Source organism: Pygoscelis adeliae, unplaced genomic scaffold (assembly GCF_000699105.1).
Source record: "Pygoscelis adeliae isolate BGI_AS28 unplaced genomic scaffold, ASM69910v1 Scaffold21, whole genome shotgun sequence".
NCBI classification, from domain to species: domain Eukaryota; kingdom Metazoa; phylum Chordata; class Aves; order Sphenisciformes; family Spheniscidae; genus Pygoscelis; species Pygoscelis adeliae.
In genome coordinates this window covers 9,432,577-9,444,362 of record NW_008824243.1, presented here as the reverse complement: position 1 = coordinate 9,444,362, position 11,786 = coordinate 9,432,577, and the positions used below count along the sequence as shown (strand labels likewise).

Sequence of the window (11,786 nt, the reverse complement as noted above, 5' to 3'; positions counted from 1 at the left end):
ATTTGGGCTTTTTGTTGGTGTTTAGCCAACCTTCACCGTCTGGGGAGAACACTTATAAATCCTGTAGTTTTGCCCTTCTAAGCAGAAATGATTCCTGATCCCCTGAAGTCCCACTGGGGAATATCTTACTCACTCTCAAATATTGACCTCTTGAAAGGAAGCAGCATCTCGGCTGTCGATTCCCTGCGGATAGGGAATGAAACTGGAGATTTGTGGACAGCCTGCTGGTTTAAGATGGAGGGGGGAACCCCAAGCCTAGCTAAATATAGTCCATGTATCAATAGTCCTTCCGGGCTGTCCTCTCACATGCAGTTCTTTTGTGACTGGGGACCAGGGCCTGATACGGCTTCGAAATATCTGATTTCTAAGTGCTGCTTCGATTTTTCAAGAGGTAATAGAATGTTTCCTGAGGTTCTCCTAAATGACCTATACCAGCAGGGCTCCGACATGGTGACCCACCAGCCTGGGAGGGACAGCCTTCTGCTGGGGCATGGTTTGTAGGAAGCTAGAGGCTCTCGGACGAGAGAACTGTGGTCGTTGTTCGGGTGGGGAGTTTGGCCAGCTCTGTGGTTTTGGTTTTTCCCCTTGTTCTCTTTGCCAGCTTTGTCCCGTCCAGAGAGACTGTTGGGGTGTTTTCTTCATGAGCTGAGATTCGAGAGGTCTTTTCTCCCTGAGCCAGCTCCTACCCTCCTCCGGGGTTGCTGTCTGCCCTGTGTGGGTGGGTGGAAGGATTTCCAAAACGCCCTTATCTTGCTCTGCTGGAAAAAACCTGTCTTTCCTATACCTGCTGTACAAAGGCTGCAGACAGCCAGGGGAATACTATTGCCAGCAGACAGCGTTGGATAGCTGTCAAAAAGCTGATGCCCCTCTGCCCTCATCCATATGGAAGAAGGTCGTCGTCTGCCTCTGTGTGCAGTAAGATCCTTCTAAAAGGCTATGCGGTAGATATTTATTTTTTCAATAACTGCCTTTCAAAGGAAAAAAAAAAAAACGAACGCAGCGTGGAGAAATCCAAGACCCAGTTTGTTCAGGTCATGCCTTCTGCTGTTCGCGTTGACGTGTCTGTTCCAGTGATAGCTTCCTGCGAGGTGGAAGATGCAGCTGGGAGCTCCGATAACCCCCTGAGCTCTCACAGAGCAGGTGGGAGCTTGGCAGGAGCCACTGACAGGTTTCTTTGTGTAAAATATTCCTCATTCTGAGTGGTTCTGTTTTTCCTCTTTAGCTCAGTAGCTGGGTAAGGGAAGCGAGGAATGTGGCAGGGGCCAAATTCTGCTCTGCATGCGTCTGCTTTTGAGAAGTGCCTATAAGAGCACACACATGTCATGGGTCCAGCCTGTTCATCGCCGCAGTTAAACATTGCTTAAATTGAAGCATACATTTGTGCGCATCGTGAAAAGTGTGGAGGATCCTTTTGGTCACAGGCTTCTGAGGTTTATAAGGCTGCTAGATTTTGGAAGAAACCCAATATGAAATAGCTGCTGCCTGCAATTTCTGTGCATCTGATACGGGTGGGATGACGCCAAGTTCTCTGGTAGACTGAGATGTGGTGGGGTGTGTTTGTGAGGGGAAGAATTCTGTGATTCTGTGATTAGTACCTGCCACTTTTCTGCTTTTCCCCAGCTATGGTAGGATTCAAGAAGCCCTCAAAACAAGCTGTTTGGAAGTTGCTGAAAACCACAAGCAAGCCTTGCTGGTGAGATGGCTGCACACCAGAGTTCAGAGGCTGCTTTAGTTTCAGTTTAACGGTCTGTCTGGCCCTGCTGATCTGCGACCAGCGACGTCCAGTGTCATAACCTGGCTCCAGGAGAGGCCAAGTAAAGGGGCAGTGGCTGTGGCCCCTTTAGCTTTCAGGCTTGCAGCTGTACCGGGGTTGGTGCCTGTAGTGGGACAAGGTGATATGAAGAGCAGTCCTAACGGGGACTGGACTGGAACCTGCCAATTCATTCCCCAGATGCTGTTCAACACCCGTTGGATAGAAATACAATTTGGTTACCCAGTGCCCTGGGCAAGATGTTTGATGTTAGAAGCCTGAGATTTTTTTTATATTATATATATATATGTGTGCATGTGTGTATATACATATATGTGTGTGTATATATATAAAGTGGCTTTGCTGCAGCTTTTATATAGACATTTTTCATTTCTAAATGACCTGCTCCTTCCATTCGGAGTAGTGGCTTTTCTAATCTTAGTGTCAGAAAAAATGATGCTGCCTTCCTGCAATCTTTTTGTTTGTTTCCATAGCTGTCCTATATAAATTGCTTCATTTTTTTGTGCATAAGCAAATCAAAGGTTAACATTGAATAGCTGACCTGAGCTGCGAGCAAATAAAGCAGTAGCAACGGCAGGGTGGTTTCTGAGGTTGTAGGAATAGGAACCTAAATCAATAGCTTTTAGCAGACTCATAAATGTTTCATTTGTATTCCTCGCTTCGGCGTTATAGAGCTTTGACAAGGGAATCCATATAACCTCTTAAATTAGTGTTGTCCCTGTACTGAGTGTAGATGTTGGAAAGCATTTCCCTCAGATGCACTTCAAAGCGCTGCTCTGTAATGGCATTTTCCTTCCTGTTTTGGAGCCTTGATTCTGCACAGCCTCCTTTCCCAAGCGAAACGAGCTTGACAGCCTCAACCCTAAGCTGCAGGGATTTTGACGAGGAGCATGCACATATCCAACCCAAATACCTGTGGCGATGCTCCTGCCCAGCTCGGAGGCCAAGAAGGAGTTGTGGCTGCTTGGGCAAGCTATCGTTTCTGGACAGGGAAGCGTGGAGGGACCCTTTCCCTGGACTGAGACACAGCCCTGAGGAATGAGTGAGGCCTCGGGAAGACCAGCCTCAATAATTCATGGCAGTGGGTGGGGAAGGAGGGACACTCCCACAACTGTTTGTCGAATTTGGACTCTTTTGGAGGTGCTGGAGAAGCGAAGGGTAGGAAGCACGTGAGCAGAGCGTGAGTCAGGCAGCTTATCTGGCCATCCGCCTTTGCTTGAGGTCATCTACCCGTGGAGCGTGGGAGGGTTGTGTGGCTCCAGGTCTCTGCCAGGTCAAGGCTGTGACCCGCCGGCAGCCTGGGAGCACTACATCCGCGCTCTCGGCATTTCGTGGTTTCCCCTGGGACCCCAAGTGCTGGGCTGGGGTGACGGTGGTGAGCTCAGCCTTGCTGGGGAGGACAGGGCTGATCCGTAGACCTTGTGCTTGCAGGGAAGAAAGATCCTTGAGAAACCTCAGGCTGCAAAGAGCAAGTTAAAAAAACAACCACCCACCAACAACAAAAAGAACCCAACCAGAAACCCTTCCCCAGCTATATCTGTGTGGCTAATTACTGATTTCTAAACAATTAGGTGGCTAGAGTGGGATGCCATGGGATTTCAGCCTCTCTGTCTCCAGCCTGCAAAGCAAAACTGCGGTGTTTTTGGAAGAGGGCATAGAAAAGGCATAGAAAAATAGTGTTGGGTGAGAGAGAAGATGTAGCAGATCCAGATAGTGTTTCTCAAGCAACCCCTTTTTCCTGTGAATTAGGCCCACTTTCCCCAGCTTGTAGCCATTTCTCATGGCTGCCTTGTGTTGGCTGGGAAGCTGAGCTGAAGGTAGCAGCCCCTGATGCTCCTGTGCATCCGAACAGGGTCCGTTTAGTGGGCTGCCTGCCTGCAAACTCGGCTTTTAGCCAGGGAGAGTCTCTTCTGCTGAAAAATTAATGTCATCTAGTGTAGTGCCTGCGATGGCTTTGCTGTGTCTGCTGTCACAGGGGCCCGTAGCGGAGGCACAGCAGGCTGACCCCATTTTTCTTTGTTTTCAGGCTCATTTTTCAAACCTTAGGACAGTCGTGCTACCAACTTTGGTACTGACTTTCTGCTGTAAGAGAGTACGGCATGCATATCTGTCTGTCTGCTTTAGTTACATGGGGGACAAAATAGAGCTGGCTAAAATATTTTTGAGCAAATGACTTGGATTTTGTCATCTAAGTACTGTTAATTTGATTGGTCCAAAGGGCTTTTCTTCCACAGGCAAGGATAGGTATCGGGTAGCACTTAAATGAAATAGTAGCTAATAAAAGCCTTGTGTTTGCTTCTGCCTGTCTGTTAAAAAGCATAATTTAGCTGTCTCTCTTGTCTTATCCTCTGATGTGAATCTGTCCTGCAAAATGTTTAAGTCACATGAAGTGTCTGGTGAGTTTTATCAACAAAAACTACAATGAAAGGGTTTGGTAAAATTTGTTCAAAACTTTTGGCTTGTGCTGGTCACTAAATATTCCATAAATAAAACCAGTCGCAATTGCCTTTCCTAAACCTGCAATAATCTTCATGAAAATCAGAAGCCAAACTTGATTTCTGCTGAGCCAAGAACAGACCGGTGCCCTTTATCCTGGATAGACTGCTGTCTTAATGCTGTTTTCTAAGGAAAAATAACTCTTCTGTGGTTTGCCAATACCCTCTAGGGGCTGTTGAGACAATTTACCATCAAGTTTGGGGTTTGATTGCTTCACTTTGTTGCTCCATTGCTGAAACCATAGTGCAGAATTTCCCCCCTCACCCTCCTCCGCCTTCCCACCCTTCTCAGCCTGAGTTAAATTTTTGGAGGATGTGAGGGTGCATTGGCAGCAGGAGGCACGGGCTCTGCAAGCCAGGGTGCAGGAGCACCCACAGAGCAGGAGCACTGGGTTGTCACCTGGTGTTTCACATTTAAGGTCCATTCAAGTGTACCAGAGTTGGATCACATCTATTCTCTGTGCTGTGTATCAGTAAGAACAAGAGAATAATGGGTTTTCTGTTGTTTTCTCTGCAGGCAAGAGCTCTGTCATCATGTCAGTCAGCGTCCACGAGAACCGTAAATCCCGGACTAGCACCGGCTCCATGAACATCTTACTTTTTCACAAAGCTTCCCACCCGGACTGCGTCTTGTCCCATCTGAACACCCTGCGGAAGCACTGCATGTTCACCGATGTCACCCTTTGGGCAGGAAACAGGTCGTTCCCGTGTCATCGGGCAGTGCTGGCTGCCTCCAGCAGATACTTCGAAGCCATGTTCAGCAACGGCCTCCGGGAGAGCCTGGATGATGAAGTGAACTTCCATGACAGCCTCCACCCAGAGGTGCTGGAACTGTTGTTGGACTTTGCTTATTCCTCTCGGATCATCATCAACGAGGAGAACGCGGAGTCCCTCCTGGAGGCTGGAGACATGCTGCAGTTCCACGATGTCCGAGATGCGGCGGCTGAGTTCTTGGAGAAGAACCTCTACCCTTCCAACTGCCTGGGCATGATGCTGCTCTCAGATGCTCATCAGTGCCGGCGGCTCTATGAGCTCTCCTGGAGGATGTGCCTGGTCAACTTTGAGACTGTTCACAAGAGTGAGGACTTCAACAACCTTTCCAAGGACACTCTGCTGGACCTCATCTCCAGTGATGAGCTGGAAATTGAGGATGAAGAAAAGGTCTTTAAGGCTGTCATGCAGTGGGTGAAATACGATCTGGATGAGCGGAAGGCTTATCTCCCGGAACTTCTGAGGAATGTTCGTCTGGCCTTGCTTCCTTCTGAATGCCTCAAGGAAGCCCTGGCTTGTGAGGATTTGATCATGGTGGATGAAAGGAACAAGCTTGTCTTGGATGAAGCTATTCAGTGCAAGAAGAAGATCCTCCAGAATGATGGGGTGGTCACCAGTCCCTGTGCCAGGCCTCGCAAAGCTGGCCACACCTTGCTGATCCTGGGAGGACAGACCTTCATGTGTGATAAGATCTACCAAGTGGATCACAAAGCAAAGGAAATTATCCCCAAAGCAGACCTGCCGAGTCCACGGAAGGAATTTAGTGCCTGTGCCATCGGCTGCAAAGTATATATCACTGGAGGCAGGGGCTCAGAGAACGGGGTCTCAAAAGACGTATGGGTATACGACACTGTTCATGAGGAATGGTCAAAAGCTGCCCCAATGTTAATAGCTCGGTTTGGGCATGGCTCGGCTGAATTGGAAAACTGCCTGTATGTTGTTGGTGGACACACTGCAGTAGCTGGAGTCTTTCCTGCATCTCCTTCTGTTTCCTTGAAGCAAGTAGAGAAGTACGATCCCATATCCAACAAATGGATGATGGTGGCTCCTTTGAGAGATGGAGTGAGCAACGCTGCGGTGGTGAGTGCCAGGCTCAAGCTTTTTGTCTTTGGAGGGACCAGCATTCACCGAGACATGGTGTCCAAAGTCCAGTGCTATGATCCAGCTGAGAATCGGTGGATGATCAAAGCCGAATGCCCACAGCCCTGGCGCTACACGGCAGCCGCTGTCCTGGGCAGCCAGATTTTCATCATGGGGGGAGACACGGAGTTCACAGCAGCATCCGCCTACCGCTTTGACTGCGAAACGGACCAGTGGACGCGCATTGGGGACATGACAGCCAAGCGCATGTCGTGCCATGCTTTGGCCTCGGGGAATAAACTCTACGTGGTGGGGGGTTACTTTGGGACTCAGAGGTGCAAAACACTGGACTGCTACGACCCTACGTCAGACACGTGGAACTGTATCACTACGGTGCCTTACTCGCTCATCCCCACAGCTTTTGTCAGCACCTGGAAGCACTTGCCATCGTGATGAGGGTCAGGTCAGTAAGGTAAGGGTCTCCTCCTTTTAAACTGAAACTTGCTTTCTCGCCTCAGTTGCGCCTCCACGCACCACGCCAAAGCCACGGGTTCCAGGATGCTCCCGTTTTGTGAGAAGGGAGCATTTAAAGGTGGGATGCAGGGCCAGAAAGGAGTGATCAGCTCTGCCATGTAAGTCTTAGCTAGCTCCCAGGTTTCTCTTGTTTCCAGATGATCCTCCCAGTATCTTAAGAGATAACATCTACATAGGTGGTTGCAAGCAGGCCACAGCTCCTCCGCTCCAAGCTAGCTGGATGTGCCAGCGTCACCCTTCTGTGTGTGGGTGGGGAGGGGAGGGCAGATGTGTCCACGCCTGCTCTCACAGCTATCACCGTAGAATACATCCCGTCCCCATGCGGTTGAGGGGCTTACGGTTTCTAAAAGCACTTGCATGTGGGTCCTGGGAGATACTAGGGCAAGAAGTGCTTTGGAAAAAGTCTCAGTAGTTCGATATTTTTGCTGGGTATCTGTCTGGGTGAGTTATTTGGAGCTGATGAATATGTAGGCAAGTGACTTTGGGATGCCGGCAAATCCTGGATCTCTGTTTTATGCTCTGTAGTTACATTTCAGTGGGTAGCAGGAGCAGAAGCTTAGAAGCCACAGTGCATTTGATGGTCCTGGTGTTTATTTAACATCCAAACTGTTGCTTATAAAATCAGAACTTCTGAAACTTCTGTGTGATACCTGAGTGGGAGGGAGGGGCTTTTGTAACCAGAAGAAGAATGTGTTTATCAGTGTTTTGGGGGGTGTGAGAATAAGAAAGTTGGTGGAAACTCGTGATGTCCTGTCTCATTCTGGTGCTCCGGCTCTCCCTTGCTCAGGGAAGGTGCTATTGCAATGCCATTGGGACAGGGCAGTTGGTTCCTCCTCTCCCCTCCTCAGTGGGATGTCGGTTGCCATTCTGGTTACCAGTTTCGCTCCACAGAGCTTTTTCACATCTTCACCAATCTGTGCTGAGATGCAGCTGGCCAGGCAAAGGCCAAAAACTCTTCTCACCTTGCCTTGTGAAAGCAGATATTGACACGGGCAACGCTTGGGTACATCGTCTTCCCAGGAAGTCCATAACATCTCTGCTAGCTCAGTCTGCAGGTTTCACAGCAACACACACAGCCCTGCTTTGGTGGTTGGAGACTACCTCCCGGATAGCTGAAGGAGCAGGGAAACCCTCGTGTATGGGGATGGGATTGACAAGCTTCACTTACGGTTTTATTTGGAAGGTGGGGACTGTGGGGACGGAAGTTCTTCCATAGACTCATCAAAATTCACTTCACTTAATACAGGGAAGAAAGAGTGCTGCCCAAACCCTGTAACGCCCTCTCACTTCCCTGCTTCCCACTTGGTGTGGTTGGTGCGCCTGGGAATCGCCCAACGGGTGAAATTACTGGCATCTCCCAGTGATCATCTCTTTTGATGCCAGCTGGGAACCGAGGAGGAGCTCCTGGCACCTCTGCCGGGCATTTGCCTGACGTGACCACCTGCTTTTCTCAGGTGGGGGGAAAAAAAAAAAGCATCCAGAGCATTATGCTGGCCTTTGATTTGCGAAACACCTTCTGGGTGTGAGGGCAGGGCAAGAGTGGAAGGGGTTAAAATGAGATATCTGAGAGCTTTCCCAGCATTGGAAGATAATGGCCTTTCCAAATTCTCCTCCTCAGGTGTTGCCTAGCATCTGCCACAGTGGCTCAGTGATCTAATTAACTATTAAATATTGCAGCAAAGAGTGTGAGGACTCCATCATTTTCAACTCAGGTCAATGGGGCCTCCCTTTAAGAGCCATCCTAGAGCTGAAAATTAATTTTCTCTGGTAGCAGATGTGTCTGAATATTAAAGCTCAACACCAGCCACACTGCTGGGAATAGAAATAGGGAATATTTTGAGGTGGGAGTTGATTCTTCAGCGACCAAATAAAAAGCAGTCTCTGAAGACACAGGGGCGTTATTTTTTCTCCTGCCTTTTTCCCCCATACTGTATTTGGGTTGTTCAGTCCTAATAAACAACTTTGTGAGGGTTTTATAGATTCCCCCCGCCCCCCCCATAATCTGGAGTCTGGCACAAGCACAAGAAAACTAGGAACTGTAATATGCCAACCTGCAAATAAAATTGGTGAAATGTCACTGTGTGAGGGTTTTATGTGCTTTTTTGGCTTCACTTCCACTCTTCAGTTAAAAGAAGTATTTAAAATATACATGAGTTCTTGCCAGACAGACTGTCTCTTCACTTCATTTTTCTAGAGATTTTTTTTTTTTAAAAACCCTAAGTTATTGTTATGGCCTCAGCCGCTGTGACAGCTCCTTAAATAAAGCACCGAGACTCATGAGCGAAGGCCAGACCCGAATGCATAGCCCACGCTGCACCTTGGCTGTCCTGGCTGCACCCGTGCCAAAACTGGGCTCAGGAGCTGGGGTAACTGGCTATAGGGTCCTGTGACTCTGGAATTAACTGCTGTCGTCCTACAGCAGGTCTGGATGAGGGATCTTCTGGCTTGCAGCTCCCACCATGTGAGGTCTCTGCTGCAACACCCATTTTGGTCCCTATGGGATCCGTCTTCAAGAAGGGGCACCTAGAAGGCAGGGTGGCCAGCACGTGCCCAGGTGCTGGTGTGCTTTGGGAATGCTAATCCTATGGGAACCCCCCCTCAGCTGGAGAAGGCTCAGGAGGGACCATCTAAGGTGCTCTCAGAGCAAGCTAGGCTGGTGGGGAAAAGCCTGGGCAATCACACAGTAGGAAACAGTACTTTGTACTCATAAAACCAACCTTCTCACCTATAAACTGGCGAGGTTGCATTAATACCAGCCCTGAAGCCCAAATAATACATCCTTGAAAAACGTTGATCATAAAACACCAAGCTTGCTTTTCATTTAAAGCTTAAAACTGATCAGCTAGAAACGTTTCCTTGGGGGCACGGCCCTCACCCTTCCCAGTTGGAGCCAGGGCACCTGTCGGCAGAGGTCCCAGTGCCCCTGCCAGGGATGCCGTCTGACATTGATTTAGTGCTTATTGCCAGCAGTTAATTCCAGGGGTCAAGCATGATTAGCAATATGAAACATGAAAGCCCACTTTCCTCCCACCTGTGGCGGTGGAGCCACGAGGAGGCAAATCGTTACAAAAGGGAAATAAAATACTGAGCGCTCTGCTAATAAAGACTCTCTGTGTTTACAAACACAAGGAAAGCCCAGCCAGGAGCTTGGGGGACGATGCCGGGTGGTCTGTTGCAGTCCTATGCGGTGACAGTTGATGGGGACAACTCTACACCTCCCAGGAGGTGACTTCAGGTGGTACCAGGAACAGGTTCTCCAAGCTGCCTGTCTCCAAATTAGAAGTGGCTTTGCCAAGCAATCTGTCCTGTGCGACGCTCTCATTTTCACAGGGCAGAGTCACAGATGGGCTTGGGCCAGAGAGGGGAGCCTTCAGCTGGGGGTGGTGATGGTCACCGGGGAGGAGGGAGCCATTCACAGGTTGCACGTTCCAGCTGGGGAAGATGAGACGGTGAGGGAAGTTGCTGCATCCCTCTGTGCTGGCTCCTGAACTGCAAACACTCCCCTGGGGTGGAGATGTCAGAGCTCCTGTCTCAAAACAAACAGGGACGTGGCAGCTAGGAGCCCCGCGTTCCCCTCCCGATGCCTTTCAGCTCCTGCAGGACCCTCCTCACGGTCTGGGCTGTAGGGAGCGGAGGCTGGTGGCCAGGCACTGCTCAGGCCCTTATTCCTGGGGCTCATCGAAAAGCTCAGAGCCCATTTTGTGGCTCCCACTGGAGCCCTTTGGTGGGTTTGGCTCCTGCGAAGGCTGTGGGGAGGCGCCAGCAGCTGGTGCCTGCCGTTGGGCGGGCGCTGAGCGGCCGAGGCTGCAGGTTTTTGAGGCTGCTCTGGCACCTAAAAGCTGAACTTCAGCCCCAAAGCTCCTGCAAGGATTTAGGCAGCGTGCCAGGCCCAGAACTGTATTCTGATACCAGGGTTACACTAAACGTCAGATCTGTTCAGTGACTTTTCCTGATTATTTAATTACAGCTTAGATAACAAGCCTTTTGCAAAGACGGTTTTACTGCTGCCTGGTTTGGCTTTCCTTCCGTGTGGAACAGCGCTTGGTCAGCTTTTACCTTGCAAGAAGCTGCGGGGTTTTGTTGCCGTGTATCGCTCCCAGCTCCGTCCACATAGCCCTGCTCGCAGCCGGACATCTTCCTATGCAAAAGTCCCGGGTGCCTGCAAACAGCAGCCTAAAAAAATCCTCAGGATAATCTCCCAGCTCCTAAACGCCGCAGCTCACCTGCGTGCTGTTGGGTTTGTTGCTTGCAACCTGTTACAGCCTCGCTGGTATTGCCGGAACAAAGTCACAGCCAGTTTCTCTCGGTGGCTTCTAGGGAAACCCATTTGTATGTGCATAATAGCGAGGCTGGATAAACAGGGACTGCAGTTTTTTGCCGCTGCTGCTCTTTCCAAGTGGCTGGTTGTCTCTGAAGCCAGTTTATCAGGCAGCGTTAGAAGGGAGTGGCTGGCCTGGGGAGGAAAGTCGATGAAAGTCAGGCTGGGCAGATGGAAACGTGCAGTCTGAGCTCGGCCCCAGACTGCATTAATCAACCCTTTGGAAACGTCAGTCATATGGGTGGTTTTGGAGGGACTGGTGGAAAAAGAGAAAAAGGGTCCTTTTGTTTTCTCTGTTCCAGTTCTTGGGCCCTCCTCCCTGCCCTAAAAAAAAGCTAAAACTCCATTTCCCTCAACTTTTCATTCCCTTGTCACGTCCACGGAAGTTTCCTGGCCGGCTCTGCCCTGCTCCCCGGTCCTCTGAGCCCTCCCCAACTGAACGCCCGCTCTCTCCCCTCTCCTTCAAAAGCAAAGCACACCCCAAACCCCAAATAAATCAGCTGCTTTCCACCTCCACCCATCTCTGGGACTCAGGGTGCGGGGGTTACCTCAATAGCTGTCAACGTGCAGCCCCTTTTCTGGTGCTCCCCTGCGCGGGCTGAGCCGAGCATCACGCCTGTTAATGAGCTTTCTCTTTGCCTCCCCAGATGCCAGCGTCACATCCATGCCCCCTGTCTTGCTGCTGGAGCCGATACAGTGACTGAGTCCCCTCCTGTCCTCCCACACAGGACTCCGAGGAGCCTTTCGCATCCCTTCCCGGCACCAGGAGCGGGAGGCACAGCCGGCCCCACTGCCGGCATCACGCCGGGGGGGCACC

The 11,786-nt window shown here is 50.2% G+C and overlaps 1 protein-coding gene across 1 annotated transcript; it reads left to right on the top strand.

The window, feature by feature from the left end:
- Positions 1 to 3,797: 3,797 nt before the first annotated feature.
- Positions 3,798 to 11,736, top strand: KLHL25 (kelch-like family member 25). The gene is made up of 3 exons (XM_009335180.1): positions 3,798 to 3,863; positions 4,784 to 6,589; positions 11,617 to 11,736. Exon 2 carries the CDS (start codon positions 4,801 to 4,803, stop codon positions 6,568 to 6,570), a length of 1,770 nt encoding a protein of 589 aa, XP_009333455.1. The 5' UTR covers positions 3,798 to 3,863; positions 4,784 to 4,800; the 3' UTR covers positions 6,571 to 6,589; positions 11,617 to 11,736.
- Positions 11,737 to 11,786: the final 50 nt, after the last annotated feature.

Excerpts from the sequence above, each read along its gene's own strand:
- KLHL25 (XM_009335180.1), top strand. The coding sequence starts at position 4,801 with ATGTCAGTCAGCGTCCACGAGAACCGTAAATCCCGGACTAGCACCGGC.